The following is a 27,350-nucleotide window of genomic DNA, read 5'->3' as shown; positions in this document are numbered from 1 at the left end:
AGGAAAAGACGGCTACCCTCCCGGGAGAAGCCAAGTCATGTTTTCAACGCGAGATCTCCGGGCACTAGGAGATGCTATACCACATCGATTTAAGGCACACACACACTGCTGCAAACAGTACGAACACTGGGCGGACGGTGTGTGTCAGAGTTCCTGCAATCTGCCAACTTAAAAAGGCACGAAACGGCCCACTCACAAGGACTCGGAAAGCGCCTTTCCCCACCACCCCCACCGGCCCTCGGGCCCAGGGCACCCTCGGGGACACCGGGCGCAGTGGCTGGGCGGGCCCGTCCGCCTCCCCGCCCCGTCCGCCTCCAAGGACTCCCGCCCCCCCCCCCCCCGCCCCCGGGACTGTGCACACACTGCAGGCGATATGGCGCTGCGCGGCCTGGTCCTCTGTGCTCGGGTGTCCCAGCTGTCCTGGGGTCTTGGTCCACAGCGGGTAAGGCGGCTGGAGAGGCTGGGGGCCCGCCTGGGCGCGTGGTACCAGGACCAAGGAGCCGGGCGGACAGCGCAGGGGGAGAAAAGCTGGAGTCCCAGGGTGCGGGGAGCTAGCTGCAGGAGGCCCTGCTTCCTCAGAAAGGGAGAGATGGGGGCTCGAGCACTAAGAGATAGAAGAGGTGCCAGTGCGAGGACCAGTGGGGAGTGAGGAAGCCGGCTGGCATCTTTGGTGTGTAGGAGATACGTGTTTTTCAGAAGTTTCACTTTAAACCCCCTTTCACCCCCAAGCTTCGAAGTTGTGTGTAAATCCGTGGAAGGACAGTGAACGAAGGACAGGTCACAGCTACTGCCTTGAGGACAGAAGGTTGGGCTGTGAGAACAGCTTTGTAGGTGAACATTGGTCGTATCTGAATTTTTATTTTTAAGTGAAGATCTACTATGTGTTAGTGTCATTAATTAAAACTTAAGACAAAAATATAGAGACCTACTGAATAAACAAGAGGATTCTAATCCTAGACATAAAGTCATGGGCTGGATGGCCCCACAGTTATTCTAGAATGAAGTTCATTGGCGCTTTGCCAACTTGCAGCCACTGGCAGTCTCTTATTGGCAACAGTAAAAAAACTGGTCTTAAGGTCGAAGCTGGAAGTTCTGTAGTTTGGGAAGAAAAATGTGTTCCAGGAGGAGCAGGTACTTTTTTGGGTTGATTCTGTGGTACAGTTCTCACAGCAGGCATTTCTCACTGCTCCTGAACACCATTTCAGTGGCTATGACACCATATGATTTCATTTTTATAATTTTCACAAAGAAATCCACATAAAAGTGAAACAAAACAGAACAAAACCAAAACCCAAGGGTGAACTTAGTGTTTTAGCTACTCTATAGGTGATGAGAGTGGAGGGAATCTGTTTGAGGTCAGCTCCAGGGGCACTATTTGCCAGATCTCACCTCAACACATAAACTGGGTATTTCAGGCTAGTCGAAGGGTAGGCCCCAGGCCAAAAGGGAAGACTTTATTTGAAAAATAAAGCAAAAAAAAAAAAAAAAAAAAAGCCTGGAAACATGGCTAGTCTGACAAGTGGAAGGCCTAGACTTTTAAACCCTAGGGCAATGGGAAGGGAGGGGAATCTCTAAACTCCTTTTTCCCAGAGATAAGGCTGAGAGTGGAGATTATCACCTAGGCTTCCAACTTTGTATCTCCCACATTTCTGATGCTTTGTAAGAAATTCCTGACATATGTCTGAATGAATGTACTCTGTTGGCATACAAAGCATTAAGACTATAACTTACATTTAAGAAGATGATAGTTTAGTGAGTGACCACCATTCATCATAGACTAAATATGCAAATGTGTATTAAAATATGCATGGGATCAAAATCTCCTTTGCCTGGACTTTGGAGGAGTTTTCCTGGAATTGATCCTAGAACTGACTTTTGAATCAGAAGTTAGAATTTATAGGTCCTTAAGTGTATTCTTGACCTAAAGGATAGCTTGTGTGTAGAAGTTAAAGAGCTTGGCTTCCTTTAAATGATTTGGTATTATGGAGTCTGTGACATATATGGGGGCAGAAACTTGAGCATGTGTCCATAGTTAGACTAAAAAAAATGTACTCAGGATGAGTATGTGAGAAGAAATAACTGATTCCTGCTTTTAGTCTAATGACATCATAGGTGTTTTGATTTTGTGTGTGTGTGACTTAAAAACAAAGCACCTTGTTGTTTCTAGTCTATAAAACAAGAGTGAAGATGAATCCCAAGTATCATTTTTTTTTTTTTTGGCCAGTTATGGGTCTTGAACTCTGGGCCTAGACATTGTCCCTGAGTTTTTTGTGCTCAAATGCTCTACCAGTTAAGCCACAGCAAGAGTCTTATGGACTTTCTTGCTCAGCCTCCTAGCTTCTTAATCACAGTCCTCAGATCTTGGCTTCCTTGGTCGTGTGTGTGTGTGTGTGTGTGTGTGTGTGTGTGTGTGTGTATGTATCACCAGTGCCTGCTCCTAAGTATTATTTTTTTGTAAGGACTTGTCCTTATAGTCAGCTGGGCCTATTACCTGGACATTTCCTGAATATGGCAGGTTTAGCTTCTCAGGAAGAGGTTGGAACATTATTCTCTGGGAGCAGCTAGTTCCCAAGAGGCCAGTGGTTTAAGCTCTAGTCTTCCCAAAGAGAGTAGGTAAACACTGAGTTTCTTAGTGAGATCAACCATCTCTGCAGCAACAAGGTGGCAGAAAGAAGGTTGGAGTTCCTTAACCGAGCTCCCCATCATGACTAGGGAAGAAAGAAGCACTGCCCCTGGACTGACTGCTTGGTTTTATAGGAATAATTTTGGTGTAGGTTTAAGCTGAGACCAGAGGATGTGAAGGAATAGGAGTGACCAAGGGAAAGAGGCTCTAGGCAGGAGAGTGGCCTGTGAGAAGGGCCAGACTTGAGGTTTTTGGCAATGAGAAAGCTTACCTATCTCCACCTGTGTATTTTAAGCAAGGCACTTTGAATACAGAGTTCCTTGCCCGCAATCCTCCAGGATGGGCTTCATGTCTAGCAGTCATTTCATTTATAGCATCATCTTCAGCTGTCCTCTCATTCACCACTTCTATCTACTTAGCATGTGTGTACAGGCTAATTTACATGATAACTGTGTGTAGAATATGCTTTTCCCCCTCTTTATTTCTGCTACCCACACCAGCTGTCATTTAGATGAACGCCTCCTTTCTGATCTGTCATTTCTATGGTCTTGATCTTTTTAATGCACCAGAGATCTGTCTGTTTATTCATTTTTAGTGAAAAAGGTCAAAGTTTAATAAGGTGGGGCTTCACTGGAGAAGAAGTATATGGAACTGGGCAATATCATTTGCCCAGTGATAAGTCATTATATCCTTATTTTGTGGGACCTTTCTGGGACCAAGTAACTTATTTGCCAACTTCCCACCACTTCTGATGATAGCATGCATTAAGCCATTATCATCTCTAAGGACTGCTCTGCAAGTGCCACAGTGGTCTCCCTGCCTCTAGCCCACCCCTTACACTCCATTCTCAGCACACAAGCCAAAATGTTGATCTCCTGCTCAAACCTTTGCAAATGTGGCTCACTGTACATGTGTCTGCATCATGGCTGACTTTGGGTTTCAGGATCCATTCCTCTTTGATTCATTGCCTTCTCCTTCCTTTTCATTCCTGGCATACCAGCCTCCTGCCTGTTTTTCCACTAGGCCTGCTTTCTTCTTAAAGCCTTGAGTTCATATTCTTCCCTTCCTAGAAACTATGATTCATCCTTCACCTCTTTCAGGTTTTTGCTGAAAATGTTACTGCCAGTAAGGCTTTCTCTGGCTACCCTATTTAATGTAGCAGTGTTCTATCCTTTTCCATTTTCCATGTTTTATTTTTTCCTCTTGTGGCACATACCAGCTTTTAATATACTGTAAATTTCACCTTATTTGTTCCTTGTATTTCCAAATATAATCTTCCTGAGGGTGTAGTATCTGTTTTGTTCAATGCTATATTACCATTGCCTGGAACAGTGCTCAGGGAACAGCATATGCACAGTAAAAAGTTGAAATACATAAAGGAGGGAACTCTGTACCTAATCATAATATCCAATTTTCTTTAATATCTCCTCACAAAAGTAAATTCCCAAATCAAAATGAGCAGAGGTTCTGATTTTTGGTTCCAAAAAGAATCAGGTAAGTTTTGACTCAGGTAACAGGGTGTCAAAAAGAAGTGACTCGAAAGGGTGTTGGAAGTGAAGACCAGTTTCTTAAGTTTCCTCCGAATTTTTCTATGACTTTCTCTCCCTAGATTGTATACTATTGGGAAGTATCTGTTCAGTCTACATTTAACTGCAGACAGATAAGAGCTATCATAAAAGTTGAAAGCACACCCTGTAGCACAGAGAAGCTACTTTTTCAAGGACCTTGGTTCATTGCTACAAGGTATATCATTACACAGAAATGTAATTTTGGCCTTGCTACCAACAACTGTATGATTCAGACTAGGCATTTAGCTTGGAGTCCAGTGAGGCCCTTTCTTTTATATTTGCTCTGCCTTACCTTCAAGTTGCTGTGGCAACGAGATCTGTGCTGTGCAGAAGCTAAGAATCTCAGCAGCCTCTGCAATGCCCCCTCTTTTACGTTAAGGAACAGACACGGTCAGAAAATCTACAGACTAGTGCATGAGCTTAATTAACATGGCCTGTGTTTAGCTATGCGTATGACAGTTTGGGCACTTCAGTTCTTTAAGGTTTGCAAGGCCACTATTGGCATTTGGGTTGAGACAGTTCTTTATACAGGGCTGTCCTTTTCTTCAGTGTATCATTCAATAGAACTAGAACTACATAGCTTCCCATGCATGTGCGGATGCCTCCTGCTCGGAACCACACCGGCTGTGTGGAAGTGGCTATGGTCTGGGCATGAAAAGAATGCATGCATAGCACTGAGAAGTGATGTCCAGCATCTGGACAAAATAAATTATGAAATAGCTATGGAAGGCTTAACAAATAAGGACTATATAGAGAATACATGAGATGTTTGGGAAATTCAATAGCTTGCATTTTTCAAACTTATACTTAGAAAAATACAATTTTTCAGTGTTTATTAATTTGACATAATAGTTAAGGCTTAGCCCCTGGAAGCTTTTACTCTGAAAATTGTGTAGTCACTTTGACCTAAAAAAATTTCATTTGACCCAAACCAACAGACACTGAGAATCTATCTCTAAATAAATGTGAAGTATATCATTGTCTATAAATATACAGAAATGTTGAAGATAAAGTACTTATACTTCAAGTAAAGCGCACGTCTTTATGAAACTTATTCTATTTCATTTTTTTTCTCCTTGTCATGACTTTGACATCTTCTATACTTCTTCTGTATTGTGGCCTTACATATATGATTCTTTTATGTGAACTATTTTAGTGAAATACTAATTAATGAACATGTTGAACACTCAAGCTGTAGGAAAAGATCTCAGCAACTTTGGCGAAAAGCCAACTAGTATTTTCCTAGGTATATAATTGAATCTCTAGGTCAATTTGGGAAATATTGGCCTCCATACAAAGTGCAATTATATATGTATGTATATACATACATGTATGTATATATACATATATACATACATACATATATAATTTTCTTTGTTTATGTGGTACTGGAGAGGGCATGCTACGCAAGCACTGTACCACTAAGCTACATTCCTAGCCCCCGAAATGCCATTTTCTAATCAATATTTCCAATCTCTGCCTCTTGAGTTACAGAAATTATAGGTGTATACCTCCATGCCCAGCTTCTTTAATTTCTTAATGATATTTTACAGTTCCAATGGACAAATATTGTACTAGCTTTATTAAATAATTAAAGCATGTGTTTCTGGCTGAAGGGAATGTTAAGGCAAAGGGTAGAAGGTAAAAGAGCTTTTTGATTTGGGCAGTGCTGAAGGACATACAGAGCTTACCTTCTGTGGTAAATCTGGAAAGCTGTGGAGTGATGAAATAGACTAAGGGCCTTGTACACTCAATTGAGCACCTTCCTCAATAGTTTTATTTTTTTGGTCTTATTGACTCTGGAAGACATCAGTGCTTTAAGGGGATGGGATTTTTTTTTTTAATGGAGGCCTCATTTAATAGCAATGATGATAGTGGTGGTAAAATAGCAAGCTAGTGGTTATTTAAATATTAATTCCTTCAGCCTCACAAGGTCTATGAGAGTATATTAATAGGAATTTAACAGATTTGAGACTTTATTTTCTTAAAAATATAGGTATCACATTAAAACTTTCTTTTTATAAAAATTTGATTTACACACTTCAGAAACTTATCTGTGTTATTCAGCTGGGGGAAGGGAAAGGGAAGCACAGAAACATCACTTCAAAGGGGGAACTAATGCAACAATGACACTCACTTGACACTCAGTTGGAAATCAATGTTACAACTTGGTGGAGGGAGGGAATAGGGAGGGGTAAGCAGGAGAAAGATGGGGTAACACTATTTAAAAACAAATATTACTATTACTTTACTTATGTAACTGTAACTCCCCCTAGCTCATCACCTTTCTAATAAAGATAAAGATAAAAATTAAAAATTTTTTTAAAAAAAGGAAATTTAAAGAAAAAAGGTTCTCAATAAAAAGTTTTTTATTTTTTTTTTTTTTCCAATCCTAGGCTTGAACTCAAGGCTAGCACTCTACCACTAGAGCCACAGCCCCACTTCTGGCCTTTTCTTTCTTTTTTTTTCTTTCAATTTTTTAAATTGTCAAAATGTGATACAGAGGGGTTACAGATTCATATGAAAGGCAGTGAGTACATTTTTTGTTCTACTTGTTACCTCCTCCCTCATTTCCCCCATCTCCCTTTCCTTCTCCCTCCAAGAGTTGTGCAGTTGGTTTACACCAAATGCTTTCTAAGTGTTGCTTTTGAATGGTTTGTCTTTTTGTTCTTTGTCTCTCGATTTTGGCATTCCCTCCCCTTTCCCCAGTTCTATTACCCATATCGGACAATATCCAGGGTACTTGGATGTAGTACTGTGGTAGTGAGGGTACAGCGACAGGAAGGGACTACAAGAGAAACAAAACTAGACAAACCATTCACTCAAACAAACTGACAAGGAAAAAGAAAAAAAAAAGTAGTATACTAAAGCCAACAGCACAACTATGTTCATCGCAACACAACTTGTCATCCCTAAAACATGGAACCAAGCTAGATGCCCCTCAGTAGATGAGTGGATCAGGAAAATATGATACGTATACACAATGGAATTTTATGCTTCCATCAGAAGGAATGACACTGACCCTTTCGTAAGGAAATGGAATCAATTGGAAAAAAACATACTAAGTGAAGTGACCCAGACCCAAAGAAACATAAGCCCTATGGTGTCCCTTATAGGGAATATATAAGATGAGGCTAAGCAAAATGAACTTCAAGAGATGGAAACAGGAGGATTTTACTGTTGTCATTACGTTTAATGTACTAGGTGAATTTCCTTTGACGTACCCCCTGTGGTCACTGTATATGATTCTGGTACACTGGATATTGTATATATGCTTATCTGAACTGGGGAAGGGAAAGAAAAATCAAGGAGGGTGTAACAAATATGATAAGAAATGTACTCAATACTTTATTATGTAACTATACCCTCTCTGTACATCACCTTATCAATAAAATTTAATTAAAAAAAGAAAAGAAATACGATAAACTAAGCAAAATAAAAAAAAAAGATGCCAAGTGAAATGAACTCCAGCTTTTTCTTTTTATGTGGTGCTGAGGAATCGAACCCAGGGCTTCATGCATGCTAGGCAAGCACTCTACTGCTGAGCCACATTCCCAGCCCCTCAGTGAAAAGTCTTATACCTTGTTCCAAAGGGATAAGCATAGTTACCTACTCATGTAGGAAGATGGACACAGTGTTGATACAACTTCTGATTTTTATGTGAGTTTTCCCAATGTTGACTCTGATTTTTCAAAACGTTGGGCAAGCCCATAAAATTAGTTTAGCCTATCACCAATCCAATTAGAGATCTACTCTGGATATTTTAGACGACCCCAAATCCCAAAGTCATTTAAGTATAAATTTCCACCATACACAACTTTCATCTTCTAGGGAAGGAACAGGGTCAAGATTTTCATGTTTCCATTTGCGAATTGGAAGCATGATGGCCACTTACTAGTTTTGTTATTATACATTAGGGATTTGTGAAGGAGGAAGATGCTGTGGGGACTGATGAGTTCCAGAGGTGGAGGTAGGTGAGAGCCAGTCTGCCTGAGGTAGATTTACAAATTCTAACACTAAAAGTAAGGGTTGTTGAAACTGAAAGACTTAAAGGGAAATTTGAAAATTTTTGCCACCAGAGATTTATAGAGAAATCAGCCTTGATATGAAAGATGTTGTTTCCCTTTTTCAACAATGTATTTCTAAACAAATTATTTAAAAAAAAAAAGGCACCAAGCAAGATTTAAAAATTGTTCAAAGCCTATTTGGGATCAATTTTTGTACAATTTAGAAACAAATGGCTAAATCAAATTGTGGGATTTTCAGTGTGGCTTTTGGAGAAATAGAGAAGCAAGTGCAGTGTAATTCAGTAAGGCCTAAACAACTTTTGTCTTAATACCAAACAACTTTTAGACCAAAAGATAGCTGAATATATACTTATGTATATGCTATGAGTTGTGATTAAGTAGTGTGTCAGATTTTTTTTGTTCACTTTTGGATTGTTAGGGAAGTGAAATCCTAAGATCAGTATTGCTTGAATAAAACAAGATAAATATATATGCCTTAGGTAATGATCTTGTTACATTACAGGCACACGGCTTGTTGTTATTATTAAATGTGATGTATTTACCATTGTATGTTTTCTATAGCAGTTAGAAGATCAGAAAAATGCATTTAAGTAACTTTTAAAGGTTGTACATAATATATTGATGGATTATCTCTCATAAAGCCTCACATCAGATTTTCTATAAAAATTAACACTGAATAAATAAAAATTTGTGGTAGAGTCTTTGGAAAATTTGAATATATTTTTGTCATTATTATTAGGTAGTGACAAATTTACCAGCCTATTCTTGAAAACTTCCTGAATCATCATATTATGTTAATAGTTCTGGGGGCGGTGGCAGCCTTAAGTAAAACTGCCATTTATGTAGAAAAAGATTATTGTAGGTTGCTTAGATGATTATGCTGTGGCAAAAGGAGACAAAAATGCCTTGTCAACATGAAACTGAGGGAAATATAGAACTGGCATGGACTATAACTAGATTTGCAAATTTATCTTCACCACTTATTTTTATGTACATTTGCAAATTTTGTCATTTAATAATGTTAGTTCCAAATTATGAAATAAAGGCATATTTATTGAGAAGAATTTAAAAAAAAACCACTAAAACACAACTAAATGGAAGGAAAGAAGTAATGGTCTGTAATACCATCATTTAGAGATAATAACCATAAAGAACAGACTGAAGTTAAACCAATTGTGGCTTTGTCAGTTCCTTATGATTTAGTATTCGTAAAGTATTATTTGACTTTTCTCTACTTCAATTTCCTTTGTAGAATGAAAGCAAATTTTATAGACTTTACCTTATAAAAAGTAAATTTTATGTGAGGAAAGTCCACTGGGCACTGGCATATGGTAATATTCATTCTACTGCTTGCTGTTACTTTCTTCTCGTCTTTTCCAATCACTTATTTGTAGTGAAAAACGTGCTGTAGATTTTTTCTTTACAATTTTGTTGCTATTACACACATTCTGAACATTTTCTTGGGTACTATCCAGTTGATTTATTCTAAATCATTGTCTATGTTATTAGGGCAGATTTCTAGATAACCTGGATAAAGTGATGGTAGCTTATTTAACTTACAGAAATACTCTACCAGGGAATGACAAATTCTAGAGTTTTGATTTTGCTATAATTAAATAACAGGAGATCTTATACAATTCCCCGGTGTGATGTGATCGTTAAGCTTAGCAAGTGATCAGAAGATAGATATAGGCAATGTGCAAGGCAGTTATCAGAGAGCCCAGGAGTCTGCCAACCTGTGAATCTTGGCCCTCAGCCTTTTCAGTGTTTTTGACTGAGTCCTTGTGTAGTGAAGTCAAAACATACCTATTTTATATAGTCACTGGATAATCCTAACGGTTGTAGCCTCTTAACAAATGGTAGTTCCTATTGTTTCTTATGGTCAACACTTAAAATTTGTTTTTATAATTAAGATGGGAAAGAACATCAGTGATGTTCAAAAGTAGAATGATATGGAAAATTAAGTATAAATCACTTGGATTCCTCTTAAATTTTACAAATGGAATTATTACATTCTAAAAACTATAATATACATACATTTTATTTAAAATAAATTGGTTTTACTTTCTATTTTAAATATAACATGTTTCATTGGTTCTAAATTTATTGGCATCAATCAGGCACCTGTGGCTCACACTTGTAATCCTACTCAGGAGAGTGACATCTAAGGGTGGGGATTTGAAGACATCCCAGTCAGATAAATCCAAAAGACTTTATACTCCAGTTAACCAGCAGAAAGCCAGAAGTGTACTGTGGCCCAAGTGGTGAAGTGCTAGCCATGAGGTGAAAAAGCTAAGCAAGAGCAAGAGGCTCGGAGTTAAAGCCCCAGTTCTGGTACAAAAGAAAGGAAAAGCAAGACAGCCTTTGATTTGATAAACTTTATAAAGGAATATTCTTTTAACAGACAATAGTATTTTGTATACATTCTTTCCTTTGAAACTTTAAGCAAAACACCTGTAAATCTCTTATTTATAGAGTATGCTATGTTATTTAACTTACATTAACTTACTTACAGTAAGTAGTCTGTTAAGAAAGTTTTCTTATTGTCCTTAAATTACATATGATAAAACTGAGCACAAAGAGGTTAAATAACTTGATGGTGGTTTATATGGTATGGAGGAAATTCTAGCACTTCAGAGAGTAGAATTAATAGCTTTAGAGACTAGTCAGAAAACATCTCTCCCTTCATGACTTCTAGCTCCTGAGCCTGTTTTTGTTGTTTTGTTTTGTTTGTTTGTTTGTTTTTTTGTCAATTGTGGGGCCTGGAGCTTGGGCTCTTTTGCTCAAGCTAGCACCCTACCACTTCAGCTATTGTGCCACATCTGGTTTCCTGGTAGTTAATTGGAGACAGTCTCACAGACTTTCCTGCCCAGACTGGCAATCAAACCATGATCCTCAAATGTTAGCCTCCTGAGTAGCTAGGATTACAGGCGTGAGCCACCAGCACTGGTCTTTGAGGCTGTTCTTTTTAAGCCACTTAATCATGTTACATAACACTGAAAAAAAGAATAATAATTGGTTTATAATATATAATGACATATGGTTTATAATATTTAATATTTATATTAAATATTAATATATATTTATTTAATATATTTATATAAATATTTATATTAAGTTTGCATTCATCCAATAATTTGATTAATATTGACTCCTGAATAAATCTTAAAATTTCATCTTAATTTTGACAATGTATGTGTATGTTTCAATTCATTTTCTCCCCCTTTAGTCTTTCAGTTACGGAACAAAAATACTGTATCAAAGTACCGATGCTCCACAGTCTAAATTTTTCCCACCCCTTCAAAAACCTATGCTACCACCTAATAGTTTTCAAGGAAAAGTGGCTTTTATTACTGGAGGAGGTACGGGTCTTGGCAAGGCAATGACGACGTTTCTATCCAGCCTGGGTGCTGAGTGTGTGATAGCCAGCCGGTAAGTCCATATCAGTGGGTCACTGGAGGGTCTATTAGAAAAGTTCTCTATCACAATATTGAATAAACTTTTTTGGGTTGTTTGATTTGCATCTTGATCACATAACTTATAAATTTCAATGAAAGTATAATATAGAACTTACACAAATTCCATGTGTTTATTTCTAGGAAGATTGATGTTTTGAAAGCTACTGCAGAAGAAATTTCTTCTCAAACTGGAAATAAGGTACATCAAGAAACAGTCATCTAAATTAGATTCAGGAATTATAATGTACTTACATAATTTATTCATGCTTTTGCTTTGGGAAGTCTGGAATATGTAGGGCTCTCTTTTCTTTGTTCTTTTGCAGGTTCATGCAATTCAGTGTGATGTAAGAGATCCTGATATGGTTCATAATGCTGTGTTGGAACTGATCAAAGTTGCAGGGCATCCTAATGTAAGTGTAATGGAGAAGAAGCCAAAACACAAGGCTTTTGATGTTGATAATACCCACCAAAATGCAAAAGAAATAAACTACTGATGTGAGCAAGGGCTGCATTGAAAGGCACTTACTTTCTGACTGTAGGAAAATCCCAACTTTGCTTAAGGCACAGAAATGATTAGCTGGACTGCTACATCATTTCCTTTCAGAAACACTTCAAAAGCACATTTATAACTGCAGAAAAACTTGATTTCATTTTATTTAATAAGATTATGAAATTATAAGAGCAGTTATCTACGAGCACAGTATGTAGTTTAAATGATTGATGATCTTTTTTCTAATAACTTTTGATTATTTCTTGTGGTGGGGGGAGAATAATACAAACAAGGGAAGCTGCAGGAAATGCCACATTTCTCCTTGTAAGACTTAAGACGTAAATATTTTGCTGTTATTGGTTCATTTATTAGAAAGAGAAACTATTCTTCCAATTATCTCAAAGAGAGCAGTTTTCTATGTTAAAGATTTTCAGACAGGTTAATTATATGGAATTTGCAATAGGACTAAGCAGAGTCTTTATTGATAGTGAAGTGGTCACCAATCAAACCTTTCAGTACATTAAACTGACACTAGAAATTATAAGTTTTTTTTTAATTTTTCCTGTACAGGTGCTTGAACTCAACTCAGGATCCAGGTGCTGTCCCTTATCATTTAACGTTTTTGCTCAAGTCTGGGGCTCTATCACTTGAGACACAGCTCTCCTTACAGCTTTATGGAAGTTAATTTGAAATAATAATCTCTAGGACTTTTCCATCTGGGCTGTTTTGGAACCACAATCCTTAGATCTCAGCCTCCTGAGGAGCAGATTACAAACTTAAGTCACCTGTGCCTGACTTTTATAAGGCATTTCTTGAGATACCTTGAAATAGAATATGCTTAATCTGTATTTGTATCATTGACTATAGAATCTACTTTCATTAAAAGACAAAGGTTAGGATTCTGAAATTGGGTAATTTCAGGAGATTTTTATAAAGAAAAAATGTAGAACCAAAGTATAGCTCATGGTACTATTTTGTAGTTGACATGAACTTCAGCCGTATTGTATTACTTGGATTAATAAATTGCACAGATAAAAGTCCTGGAGCAAAAGTGTTCTTCCTAATTAAAAAAATTATACTACTGGCCTTCCTCATTTATTAGATTGTGATAAACAATGCAGCTGGGAACTTTATTTCTCCGACGGAACGACTCTCTTCTAATGCTTGGAAGACCATAACTGACATTGTTTTAAATGGCACAGCCTATGTGACTCTAGAGATTGGAAAACAACTAATTAAAGCACAAAAAGGTAAGTGTTTAGATATTCCCACATTTATTGGGCCCCACTCATGGCTAGATTCTGTTCTATGCCCCAGAATACTTAAAAAAGTATTTTTTAATACAACTCATAATGTAATGGCACAAATGCCTAAATAATTACCATAGGCTATGGCATAATTCATAATAAATATGTATTTCAAGTGCATTGAACATTCAGAGAGAAGGATGAGATATAACTATAGTTGAATTTTGAAAACTCTAACTGTGGAGAAAGGAGAGGGAAAGGAATATAAGCTTCCCTGAGTAGAGGCCTGATTAAGGGGAAAGCAGACATGTTTAGGGAATTATAAGGAATTTGATGTGGATTGAAAAGAAGAGAGAGCGGGACTAGGAAATGACTGGTAATTAAGGAGGGTTGAGGTGTAACCAGGGAGTTTAATGTTAATCCTTTTCATTGAAAGTTTTAATGAAGAAAGTGATTTGATGTAGAAAGTAACTGGCACAGTAGAGGATGGAAAAGTTGTTTGGCTTCTTTTTGTAGATGACATAGGAGATAAAGTAGCTGACATTCAAAAGCGCTAAAATCCTTATTTATTAGATTAAAAAAGTTATTACTCTGGTGAATAGTTTGGATAATGAGATTGAAAACATTGGAGACAGAGTAGGTTTAGATGGAAGTTATTAGAACCATTTTGTTAATATTGTGAGCAAATGTCTTAATGAAAGTTTATACTTATATAAATATGAGTAGAGTTTCTATGTGTAAATATACATGTATTATACAGGACCATTTATTTGAATACTACTGGGTTTCCTGTGTCAGGTCTTATTCTTCATGATTCAAGCAGAGGTAGCCAAGACTCTAGTCCTCTATAGCTTGAGGTGAGGACTTAAGAGATGAGATATTTTCTTAGAGAAGATGGCACTAAACAAGTAAGGAGGAAGTACCTCATGCCCTTTAGGCATGATCTTGTAGTGAAGTTTGAGAAAGGAAGAAGGAAGGCCTGGAGCCGGCTGGGTTCTTCTTTAGGAGCCTCTGCCTTTGAGGTTCAGTTCCTTCTTTAGTGCACCATGAATAATACATAAATCAGCTTAAGAGAGGGCATAGAAAAAGAAGGAAGGATGATACTGAGATTCAGCTTTTCTTTTGTAATGGTGATAACTTCCATCCATTTCCCAAGCAGTCATTGAAACTGAAGTGTAAGACAACAAAGCAAAGCCAGCTCCACATTTGGAGTTTGAGCAAACCACCTGGGTCATTGATTTTTGCATCTTTTCCCCATCTCTGCCTCTAATGTTCTTCTCCCCATCTTCCTTCTGTTTTTTTCTCTGTTTTTGCAAATACTTCATTTTGGGTTCTGTTTCTTTTTAATCTCTGTCTCACTCATCACTTTGTCTTTCTCTGCCTCATTATCTCTCCAATTTCTTCCTTGCCCTCTTATTTTTTCTCTGTGGCCCTAAGATTTCTCTCTGACTCTCTTCTCATTATTGTCTTTCATTTTAACATAGACTTTGATCTATTTTTATTCATCACATTGGATTAAAATTCTATGGGTTTTATTAAAAATATATTAGGTAAGACTTTTTAAAAGATGGAATCCAGTTTTCATTCTAACTCGATTCCTGACAGTTATTGATGCTGTAATGTGACAGAGTTTGGAGAACTTGGACCCCAGGGCCATGAAGAGTACTGTGAAAGGATCTATTTTGGATCTACAGTCAAAGGATTCAGGTGCTAATGATCACTTCAGTATATCAGAGTGGATGAACCTGGAAGTCAGGCACAGCAGTGTGTCTATGTAGCTGTGAGCAAAAGCATGTTAGGTGATCTAGCATATAGGAAATCAAAGATTCCAGTCAGAAAGGCGAAGGCAGCAACAACTGCAAGACAGAAGCTCACTTGCTGAGGGTAAAAATTGAAAAGGTTCAGCAGATGACTAGAATCAAAGCATTGTGTCTTTATTAGAGGCAGAGAAGCTAATTAAAAGGATAATTAGCTATGGTGAACAATTATGAGTTTAGAAGCTTTTAAACACCAAAGCTCAGTTTGCTAAGTACAATGTGTAGATCATAAATGGAGAGTATTTGGTCATGCTCAAAAGTTCTCTCTTACTAACTTCATTCAGTTCTCACTTCTTACATTAATTCTTGAGAACAGTTTTTTTCTTCTTTTTTTTTTGTCAAAGTGAAGTACAGAGGGGTTATAGTTTCATATGTAAGGAAATGAGTGCATTTCTTATACAACTTGTTACCTCCTCCCTCATTTTTCCCCTGCCTCCCCCTCCCCATTTCCCTCTCCCCCCTCCCCATTTAGTTGTACAGTTGGTTTACAACATATGGTTTTGTCAGTGTTGCTGTTGCATTAGTTTGTCTCTTTATCCTTTGTCTCTTGATTTTGGTATTCTCTTTCCCTTCCCTAGTTCCAATACATGTATATACAATATCCAGGGTACTAATATCAATTACAGAGAACAGTTTTTTTTAATGAGATTTTCTTTTGTCTTTTTGCTATTGCTGTGTAGAAAGTCTTAATGTGACTGATTACTTTGCTACATATATTATATATTTAGAATATTGCCTCCCAGTGTGAGCAGCGTCTTTTGATGAATAGAAAGAAAATTTTAATTTGGACAAATTTGCCAACTATTTTCCAAACTAGCTATTCCATATTGGATTCCCAATAGCAATTTGTAAGTTGTAGTAGCTGTATATCCTAGCCAACAGTTGGTATCCTTAATCTTTTTAAGTTTTAGCCCTCCTAGGTTTGAGTAGCAATTCCTCATTTATAATTAGCATTTTTCTGATGACAAATGGTAAGACATATCTTTTTTATATATGTATCACACATAACATATTATTCATGAAGTTTATGTACATTATTTTAGTGAGGGGAGGAAATACTAGAGATCTCAGGGCCTTGCACTTGCTAGGCAAGCACTCTGCTATTTGAGCCAGAGCTCCAACACTTTTTGCCTTATTTTTCTTTTCAAAGAGCTTTTTTTTTTTTTTTTGGCCAGTCCTGGGCCTTGGACTCCGGGCCTGAGCACTGTCCCTGGCTTCTTCCCGCTCAAGGCTAGCACTCCGCCACTTGAGCCACAGCGCCGCTTCTGGCCGTTTTCTGTATATGTGGTGCTGGGGAATCGAACCTAGGGCCTCGTGTATCCGAGGCAGGCACTCTTGCCACTAGGCTATATCCCCAGCCCTCAAAGAGCTTTTGCTTGGGCTGAACTTGAACCATGATCCTCTTCTGTCTTTCGATTAGCAGGATTACAGACTACTTCTACCATGTCAGATTTATACTTTTCTCTTGTCTGCTTAAAAATTGTCTTTCTGTCTTTCTGGTACAAAATTGGAATAATTGTTTTAAATTCATTTCTTACCAAAGTTATTTATCCATTTATGAAATATTTGTTTTGAATACTTTTCCCAAGCCTGTGATTAAAATGTCCTTGACGATGTTTTTCTGAAGAGGAAAGTTGTTGTTTTTTAAATTGTGGTGTTGTCCAAATATGATATTTATTTCCCTCTATGGTTTGGCTTGGATTTGCTTATGTATTTATTTTCTTTGAGGTGCTAGGGACTGAATCCAGGCTATGGCTCAATTCTGTGCAAGTCCTTTTTCACTGAGCTACATCCCTCCAGCTTTCCCTTTGCCTAATCCAAAGTCCTAAGCATCTTCAATGTGTTTGGAAGTTTTATAGTTTTTACTCCTCCAGTTTCTTCTTGTGATATATTTTTCATTAATTATGAGATAATGATTGAGATTTTCTCTCTCTCCTCCTTCCTTCCTTCCTTCCTTCCTTCCTTCCTTCCTTCCTTCCTTCCTTCCTTCCTTCCTTCCTTCCTTCCTTCCTTCTTTTGTATACAGCTCTTTATCCTTTTCTAATTGTTCCTTGGAACTTTGATGGAAAAATTACTTGATCATACATATATGAGTCAGTTTCTGAACTATCCATTCTTTCCACTGAACTATATAGATGTGTATGATTATTTTGAGTACATAGCTATAATGTGAACATTTTTTAAAATATATTACATATCGATTCCTCCCACTTGATATTAACTTGAAAGGATGCATGTGACCTCCGGTTTTACTTTTTTGTAAAAATTGTTAGGGTTCTTTTATGTCTTTTGCAGTTCCATGAAAATTTTCGAATTAACTTGATATATTTATGAAAAAGCCTATGGGCTTTTCTGTCTAGGGTTGTGTTAAGTTTATATTGAGGAGAGTTGTTATTTTAACAATCTCAAGATTATCCATCCATTGGGATATGTCTCTGTCTTTTGGTCTTCCTTAATTTCTATTGGGGATATATTGCTGTTTTCAAGATATCATTCTTACATATGTTTTGTGAACTTGCTCCTGAAGTTTTAGTTTTTTAGGTTTTTAAAAAAATCTTGAGTGCTAGTTCAGGTGGTGTTTTCTATATCTTGCTTTCCATATTTAGAAACATAGTCGATCCTTTAGTGCTCTTTTTCCTGGGAGCTTGCTAAACTCACTTAGTAGTACTGTTAACTTTTTGTTAGAGCCCTTCATGATAATGTTATCAATGAGAAGAAATAATTTTTCTATCTTTCTTCCCAACATGTATGCTTTTTACTTCTTTTCCTGACTCTCTCCCTTCAAAGATAAAATCTCCAGTGCACTGTTGAATGTCCAGAAGCCTTGTTGGCTTCTGAAACCAAAGAATCAGTCAAATACATTTCCTTCTGACATCAGGAAAAAACACTTAGCCATATATACTGGTATTCTGAGATAAATTCTTGCTTTTCACCCATTCCCATGCCTGAACTTTGATCCTTTTATTTCATGCCTTCTCTCATATCTGGGATCACAGGTGTGTACCAACATACCCAGCTGCTTTTGGATGAGATGAATCTCATGGATTGTTTGGCCTGGCTTTACCTGGAAACATGAATCTTCCAATCCATACCTCCCACATAGCTAGCATGACAGGTGTGCCACTGTGACCAGCTATTTATTAAGAATGGGTCCAGGAAGTTTTTGTTTGTCCAAGCTGGCATCAAATTGTATTCCTCCTGACCTGAGCCTGTGGACTAGCTATACTCACAGACATGTTCATTTGCATCCAGCTGGGACAATCAGACTCTTTTCCAGATACAGAAGACTTTAAAAAACAAAAAAACAAACTAGTTCACTGCTGTGATACAGAACATTCAAATTTATTCCTTCTTTATAACTGTATTTTGGTACCCAGTATTACCTTCCTATATCTCCTCTACTCCCTACCCTTTTCTAACCTCTAATATCAACCAGTCCCACAAATTTATGAGTTCTACATTTTTAGCTCCCACATATGAATGAGAACATGTGGTGTTTGTCTTCTGTTCTTGGCTTATATCACTTAACATAATGTTCTCAAGTTCATCCATGTTGCTGAAAATGATAGGATTCATTTCATGGATGAATGGTATTCCAGTATAGTTACAATTTCTCTATCCATATAACCACTGGTAGAAACTTTGCTTGATTCCATATCTTGGCTATTATGAACAATGCTGTAATGAGTCTGGGAGTACATATTGGTTCATTTCTTTTGGCTGTGTATCCAGTAGTGGAGTTGTTGGATGATCTGTAATTCTTTTTTTTTTTTTTTTTTGCCAGTTCTGGGGCTTGAACTTAGTGCCTGAGCACTGTCCCTGGCTTCTTTATGCTCAAGGCTAACACTCTACCACTTGAGCCATAGAGCCACTTCTGGCCTTTTTGTATATATGTGGTGCTGAGGAATCGAACCCAGGGTTTCATGTATACGAGGCAAGCACTCTTGCCGCTAGGCCATATTCCCAGCCCCCGATCTATTTGTAGTTCTATCTGTAGTTTCTTAAGGAATTTCTATACCACATCTGTAGTAGATACACTAATTTACATTCCTACCTCATTGTTTGAGTTCCCCTTTCTCTGTATCTTCATCAGCATCTGTAATTTTTCATCTTTTTTATATTCTAAGAAGGATGGAATGCTATTCTAAGAAGGATGGAATGATAATTCATTGTGGTTTTACTTTGCATTTCCTTGATATTTAGTAATATTATATATTCTTTATACTTTCTAACTAGTGTATATTTCCTCTTGAGACATGTCAGCTTACTAGGTCTTATGTCTTAAATGGGATTGTTTGGGATTTTGCTCCTGGGTTTTTTGTTTTGTTTGTTTTTTCTTTTTGAGTCCCTTGTGTATTCTGCATATTTGAACCCTTGTCTGATGAATAGACTTTGTATTTTCTGTGTTTTTGCAGCTTATATATTCTCTCTGTCTTTTCCTTTCTTGTGTAGAAGCTTATTAGTTTGACTGTTCATATCCCCATTGTATATTCTTGGCACTGTTGTAATAAAGTCTGTTGAATGAAACTGGTGGCCTAAGTGTTGTCCTTTAAGTGTATTTATTTCATTCATTTGTCATTGTCTATTTTTTTACTTTACTAAATAAAAAATGTATTTCTGTCTTCTGCACTAGCCTATTAGAAATTTACCTCTTACAAGCCTCTTAAAGTTTATCTGTAACTAAACTGGCAATCTGGCATTTCTTCACCTTGAACTTTGGCATCATTGCTCATTTTTTGAAGCCCAGCTGGTAGTTGTTCCACTATGAAGCATTCGTGTCTATTGGAATAATATAGCTGAATATGTAATATTCAGATTGTTTAGGCTGAAAAAATAAACCTATAGGGACAAAAAAGAAGAAAATGCAGTATCTTTCATTTTAGCATCAAAATTATGATGAAGTTGTAACTCTCCCCCCACACATGGAAAAACATAGATCTGTTTAATCTTAATTGTAAGACAATGCATTTGCTTTGTGTTGGTAGTTGTCATTATTTAAGTAGCTTTTAAAATTTTACTGTAATTTTACAGCTGCCATCTTTCATCAGTATGGTCTATTGGAACCCACTAATGTTCTACATCCCTCATTTTTCCCAGAGTAATATTTTAGAAGCAAACTAATTTTCAGAGATCTGAAAAGTTGAGTTTAATATATAAAAAGAGTTACCAGAATCACTAATGTAACCATTCTTATTTCTCATATCCTTAAAATAGTTTTCCTGCCCCCTCTTCCACCCGCATATTTTCCGGAGCATGTTGAGTTTTGTTTCTATTCTGCAAAAGGTTGAGAGAATGAGAAACTGAATGTGGTAGGAGAGAACTTACCTTAGTGTTTTTCAAATTACTTTTCTAGTAGTCTTTCAGATTTGCTTAAAATATATTTTAGGTTATGCATCTATACTCATCCTTTTGTAAATATTAAACTCAGAGTGTTTCTTATTTACTATTTTGTCTAAGAGACTAAAAAAATCACCGATGTCTCAGAAGCTGAAGATCATTCTTTTAATCTTTTATTTGTTTAGTTCATTCACTGAAAACTTACTATGTCCAAATACTTTGAGTTACGCTAGGTACAATGTCATTTGTAATATTCTTTTTAAATTAGCATCTTTTAAAATTAGGATATATGTATAAATGTGTGTGTGTGTGTGTGTGTGTGTGTGTGTGTGTAGACTTTTTTCTTTCTTTAAAACAGTCTTCTCATGCAGCACAGGTGATCTCATGTATACATAATTCATTTTTTCCCCCCAGTTTTTTGGGGCTTGGACTCAGGGCCTGAGCACTGTAGCCCTGGCTTCTTTATGCTCAAGGCTAGCACTCTACCACTTGAGCCACAGCACCACCTCTGGCTGCTTTCTATTTATGTGGTGCTGGGGAATCGAACCCAGGGTTTCAAGTATACGAGGCAAGCACTCTTGCCACTAGGCCATATTCCCAGCCCACATAATTCATTTTTTGTTTTTGTTTTCCAGTCCTGGGTCTTGAACTCAGGGCCTGGGCACTGTCCCTGGTGATGGTCACACTGATAGAAAGGAAGAGAGGAAGGAAATACTACTGAACAGAAAGGCCGGATATTCTGTAAAGTTACCTTGAACTCCTATGTGTGAGGTCTGATAGTTAGCTTATAGCCCATGAAAATTGTTTTTTGCTGGCTTCATAGAATTTCATGTCAATTTGAACAGCTTAATACTTGGCCGCATTTAAGGAAGGAGACTCTACAAAGATGAATGGAGCTCTCCATGAATGAATTCTTTCCTCCTTGGAGGAACTTTTACTCACAAATCTGGCTGCTCAATATCCTTAAGTCTATTTTCTATCTATTTCCTGCTTCTATTTCTCTTCCTAATTGTCACAGTCTTATGAAGTAATTCTAGATAAATGTTAGATTATATCAATTTTTTTCTTGTTTTTCCTTCTCTTAGGAATCATTGTCCTCTATCTGTTGTATAGATGTATCATGTATCTTTTTTTTAAAAAAAAATTGCATTATAAAGGTGATGTACAGAGAGGTTACAGTTTTATAAATCAGGGTATGAGTACATTTCCTTTTGGATTATGTCACCTTATCATGTATCTTATGCAGTTTTATTTGGTGTTTGTAGCAGAAAGGAGGCAGACATCCTTGATAATTTTAATTCTGATTTATTCTTCCTTAAGTGGTGCTTAGTCCATCTGATTATTCAGGGTCTTATGGAAGTATACACTGAGATTTGAGCTTTTGTAATGACTTCCCAGGTGTGGAATTTCCAGTAAATACAGACCATTCTAAAGACAGCAAGATTAGTAGCAAGATACAATAATTTTCTTAGATTATACTCTTCATTAGTTAGTGGCTGTTGAATTTTTTTTAATTCAATGTATTGTTATACCTTACTGAATCAGATCACATTCTTGTAAGTCATTATTTTCTGATGTTAGTTGGTTTAGTGATAATGTTAATGATATCCTTTAAACTTTCAGGAGCAGCATTTCTTGCCATTACAACCATTTATGCGGAGTCTGGGTCTGGCTTTGTAGTACCAAGTTCTTCTTCCAAATCAGGCGTGGAAGCCTTGAACAAGTATGATTGGCTATAATAATCCTGTTTATGATAAGTACTTTGGTAGTTCATAGAACTAACTTCCTGTATTCTGGACTTCTTTCAGAGAGAGTAAAACAAAGAGTAATTTTCTTTTTTGTTTTTGAGCCTTTACTGGGGCTTGAATTAGGACCTGAGTGCTGCCCCTGAACTACTTTTGCCCAAGGCTAGTACTCTACCACTTAAGCTATAGCTCCACTTTGGCCTTATTTATTTATTTAGGTAATTTATTGGTCATAAGAGTCTCACATACTTTCCTGCCAAAGCTGGCTTTGAACATGATCCTCAGATTTGTCTCCTGAGTAGCTAAAATTCCAGGTGTGAGCCACAGTGCTCAACTATTTTTCTTCTTTGATAAAAGCCAAAATTAAGTATCACATTCCAAACAGACTTGCCCTAAACTCTTGTTTACTAATTGAGATATTAACTGTATTCTTAGCCCTTTTATTTACATAAATAAACACACATGCACATATATATTACCAGTACTGGGACTTGACCTTGAGTTTCCAGTTCTCTTGGTGTACAACTTATACTCTACCATTTGAGCCACTCCTCCACCCTGGCTCTATGGTGGTTAATTGGAGGTAGAATCTTGGGAACTTTCCTGTTCAGTCTGGCTTTGAATCCTGATCTCAGCCTCCTGAGGGCTAGGATTGATTACAGGCATGGGCCAGTAGCATCTAACTTCTTTATTTTTCTCTTTTTCCCTCCCTGTCTCTGCCTTTCTTTCCCTTTCTAAGGAATCTTATTCACTTGCATTATTTGTATACTTCTAGGTGGCCTTTCTTAAACTTGTGTTATTAGGTTGATGCACACATACAAATATTTATCAATATAAATTTATAGAAATAAGTTTAGAATAAAAAATAGGTAGACCATCTGTCAAATACATTTTTAAAACAGGTTGAGTCTATGTTTTCTATTAGTATTTCATTTTGCTCCAAGACATTTGGTAAGATTTTGTTAGGCTCCTATTTCCTTTGAAGTTCAGTTTGGCAATTATATTAAAGTCTCGTTAAACATGGACATGGTTAATATTTTAAATCTATGTAATTTATCTCTTATTCAATTAGGGTCCTTGTGATGCTGCAGACAATGCACAGGCTTATAAGTAAAATATAATGAACTGGGAGTATAGGATTGAACTCCAGAAAATGTGAAGGAAGTTATAATTTTTTCATGTTTTCATATGAGTTGTAATTATCCATTCTAAAAATCTATAGTGACATTGGGTTTCTTCTAACTGTAGAAGACAGGTAGTGTAACATAGAGACTAACATAGTAAAAACATGAATGAGAGGTCATATAGCAGAGTGATTAAGGCACAGATAGGCTAGACAACTTGAAGTTGATAAATTAGCCATATAGCCTGGTGAAATTGTGTTAATTCTCAGTTATCTTATTTGCAATTCAGGCAACATCAATAGCACTTATCTCTTGGGATATAATCTCTAGCATGTAGTAAGCATGCAATGAGTCTTAGCTATTTATGTTTTTTACATATGGCACAATATTTTAGAATACATTGTATTTATTTTAATTTTTAGGTCACTTGCTAGTGAATGGGGTAAATATGGAATGCGTTTCAATATAATCCAACCAGGGCCTATAAAAACCAAGGTAAGTCTTAGTCTTATTGTAACATTGAATGATTGAAGAACAGAATAGCAATTGATGGTGCATTTTGATTTTGTGTGAAGAATTTCCAAGGAATGTGTGGGTTTGAATCCTTGGTTGTAGGCAAAAGAGGCTTTTACCATTATCTAGTATACAAAGTAATGAGGGGGTCAGGGACATAACAGCTTGGTAATGATGTGTTAAGGTCTGTTTCAATCTCCTAATCTTCTGGGATTCCCAGCCATCTTAGGTGTTCCTTTCTCCCTCCCTCCCTCTTTCTCTCCCTCCCTCCCTCCCTCCCTCATTTCTTTCTTTCTACCTTTCTTTCTTTCCTTTTTTCTGATTTGCTTCTGTTACTATAGAGTATTATTGTCCTGTATTTCTTAACTTTTATCATATAATCAAGATTCTTATTCATTTAACCTTCCTTTTTAAGTCATGGAAATGTAACTATATTTTTAGTTAAATGGTGCTCCTGAAATTTATCATGAAGGTTCAGCTTTGCTATAGGTAGAATTTTCTTTGACTCATACCTGCACTTGTTCACTTTGTCAATTATGCGTGTCATCTCACTCCTACATCTTTATGATTGAAAAATCTCTTTGAAGGCATGATTTTATCTATGATTAATAACCTTATAGACACTCATTGCAACTGATAATTATCACTAATACTGCAATTACAGATGTTTCTCAGAATGTCCACTTTTTCTGTTCTTTCAGATGACCCCCAGATAACTTTGCCATCACACTTTTTGTTTTCATGAAAAGCAAGAATTTATAATTTCTGCCAACCCAGTCAAAATGCATAAATGTGACAGAATTAGTATAATGGAACATTTGGTAGGTTGCTGTGGAATATGAAATATTAACATGGGAATGGCCACATAAGTTTATTTGGCAATTTAATGCGTGCTGATTGGAAAGAAAATAATTTGAGCAAGAGAAACTTGATTTAAAATGTTATCCAATACATGAAAAATAGTTAAATAAAATTAGTGAGAAAATAACTCAAAGGCATATATTAAAACACATGACTCAGGGTATATATCTGCTAAGCACTATTTGGGAAGAAGTGCAGTCACAGAGGCTTTTTCTTAGGCCCCAATATCTAAGAAAGATCACCAGTTAGACTTACCTAACTTGTATTTATTGAGTGCTCACTGTGAACAAAAGTACTCAAGTGATAAAGTTCTTCCTGTCTAGGAACTTCTCTCTAGCAACATAGACAAGAACTATACTCAAATAATAGGTGTACTGTTTTCTGTTGTTGTTTTGGGTGTGTGTGTGTGTGTGTGCATGCACCTGTGTATTCATACACACATGCACGACAATCCTGGGACTTGAACTCAGAGTCTAGGTGCTGTCCTTGAGCATTTTTGCTCAAGACTAGCACTCTATCACTGGAGCCACAGCTCTTTCTCTGGCTTTTTGGTGGTTTAGTTGGAGATAAAAGTCTCATGATCTTTCCTACTTGCCCAGGCTTTGAACCACAATCCTCCGATATCAATCTCCTGAGTAATTAAGGATTATAGCCATGAGCCACTAGCACTGACTAGGTGTATTAGTTTTAAAAACCCTGAAGTAGAGAAACTACCTAATAAGATTTGACAGAATGAAAATCAAAACCAGTTACTACTCTTCTCTTTGCACAAAAAAAAAAAAAAAACCCTGAAGGGTTCATAAGGCACTTAGCGTCTGTGTTGTGTTTCCTACTGTGTTGCTGAAGAAAACCTTCACCCATGTTTCAAGGCTTGAGTAGAGAAAAAAAGCCAGCTATTGTTATTAGTCAGTGCACCTAGACTTCACCTTGGCTTGTCTCTGCACTCATCAGTACAAAACAGACTGGGGAGCAGTTTACTTAGGGTTCTTTCTCTAAGATCTACTTCAATTTTATATCCTTGTACATGTGTTTTTATTTCTTGTCTATTACTTTGGGAAGAAAAAATAAGAAAATGAACCTTCTTACAGTCAAATTTCTGTGTTTGCCGAATGAAAGGATTAGGTTACCACTCCCTGTACGACACAGCACCCTTCACATATTTTACTGTTCTTTCAAAGATATTAGATTATTTGATATTTGCAACAAGTTTGTGAAATTGAAGTACATATCTTCACTGTACACAGCAGAACCTAGGATAAAGGATTACATATTTTTCCTTGGTTTCATTTTCTTCCTTCTTTCATTCTTTCTTTCTTCTTTTTTCCCCTCCTTCCCTTCCTTCATTTTTTCCTTACTTTAGGCTAAATATAGGTAACAGGCTTTGAACTAGAGTGAATGTTAAAAAATTGGGTAAAATTCTGTCCCTTACAAAGCCTAAGGTATGAATAGGCTGCTATAGTAGTGGCTTTCCATTTTATGCAAGTTTGCTTAAGTAGGAAAAGGATTGCATTTAAACACATAACACATGTACACATGATGCACAATGTAATTTAATTTTAAGGGTGCATTTAGTCGTCTGGATCCAACTGGAACATTTGAGCAAGATATAATTAACCGAATTCCGTGTGGTCGGCTGGGGACTATGGAAGAACTTGCAAATCTTGCTATTTTCCTTTGTAGTGATTATGCTAATTGGATTAATGGAGCAGTAAGTACTTTTGTGTCTTTTGATTTTTTGGAGGAAATGGGAATGCTGGCTGTAAATAAATATTTACATTTACATATTTACATTATAGGATCATAAATGTTCAGTTAACAATGTAAAATATCATATATAATAGTTAGCTTTAAAATTTTCTCAATAAGTATGTCTATCTCCTGATAGACATGGCTTTGAAATGATCCTTATGATTGAGCTGAATCCTACTGAGAAGAGGATCCTAAGCAATTATGCAACTTAGGTTTAATCATCAGCTTTATCCTTAAAAATCTAGAGGTTTCATTGAATGTACCAAGGAGATATTCAATCCAATTTAGATGTGAACATGAATGATAATTCTTCAGGATTTTTAACAAGAAATTAGTTTCAGTCTTTTTTTTTTTAAGGTCATTAGATTTGATGGTGGGGAGGAAGTGTTTTTATCAGGCGAATTCAACAGCCTACAGAAGGTAATGCCATCTCATTATAATACTGGGGACTATGGTGCTAAGCTTTAGAAACAAGCAAGAACCCACATTAACTGTAGCTGTCTTTTTGTGTCAGGTCACCAAACAGGAATGGGATAAGATAGAAGGACTCATTCGGAAGACAAAAGGCTCCTAATGTGATGAGCTTCCATCTTTGATACTGTAAAAGTTAGAGAGAGGAGAAGTGATACAAACTGTGATCATTTAAGTACTTGTAAGATGAATAAATTGTTTGCCTGATTTGTTTGTTTTGGTTATTTTTGTGGTGTTGGGCTTAAACCAGGGGCTTCACATATTCTAAGGGTTCTAACACTGAACTATATTCTTAGCACCAATAAAAAATTAGCAAACA

At 36.7% G+C, this 27,350-nt stretch overlaps 1 protein-coding gene across 1 annotated transcript; it reads left to right on the top strand.

Moving 5' to 3' along the window:
• The first annotated feature begins 344 nt into the window (after window positions 1–344).
• Window positions 345–27,350, top strand: Decr1 (2,4-dienoyl-CoA reductase 1). Its single transcript, XM_048358761.1, has 10 exons — window positions 345–442; window positions 11,449–11,651; window positions 11,819–11,876; window positions 12,001–12,087; window positions 13,270–13,417; window positions 22,192–22,291; window positions 23,860–23,932; window positions 26,373–26,519; window positions 26,918–26,980; window positions 27,075–27,350. Exons 1-10 carry the CDS (start codon window positions 374–376, stop codon window positions 27,132–27,134), a joined length of 1,008 nt encoding a protein of 335 aa, XP_048214718.1. The 5' UTR covers window positions 345–373; the 3' UTR covers window positions 27,135–27,350.

This window comes from Perognathus longimembris, chromosome 12 (assembly GCF_023159225.1).
Source record: "Perognathus longimembris pacificus isolate PPM17 chromosome 12, ASM2315922v1, whole genome shotgun sequence".
Taxonomy (NCBI): domain Eukaryota; kingdom Metazoa; phylum Chordata; class Mammalia; order Rodentia; family Heteromyidae; genus Perognathus; species Perognathus longimembris.
Note: the sequence above shows the minus strand (reverse complement) of the source record. Positions and strands in the feature narration are given on the sequence as shown.

What these genes read in the sequence shown, in the direction of transcription:
- Decr1 (XM_048358761.1), top strand. Translation starts at nt 374, where the DNA reads ATGGCGCTGCGCGGCCTGGTCCTCTGTGCTCGGGTGTCCCAGCTGTCC. An exon ending in GAGTGTGTGATAGCCAGCCG is followed by an intron (nt 11,652 to 11,818) that starts GTAAGTCCATAT and finishes GTTTATTTCTAG; the next exon opens with GAAGATTGATGTTTTGAAAG. An exon ending in ACTAATTAAAGCACAAAAAG is followed by an intron (nt 13,418 to 22,191) that starts GTAAGTGTTTAG and finishes TTAAACTTTCAG; the next exon opens with GAGCAGCATTTCTTGCCATT.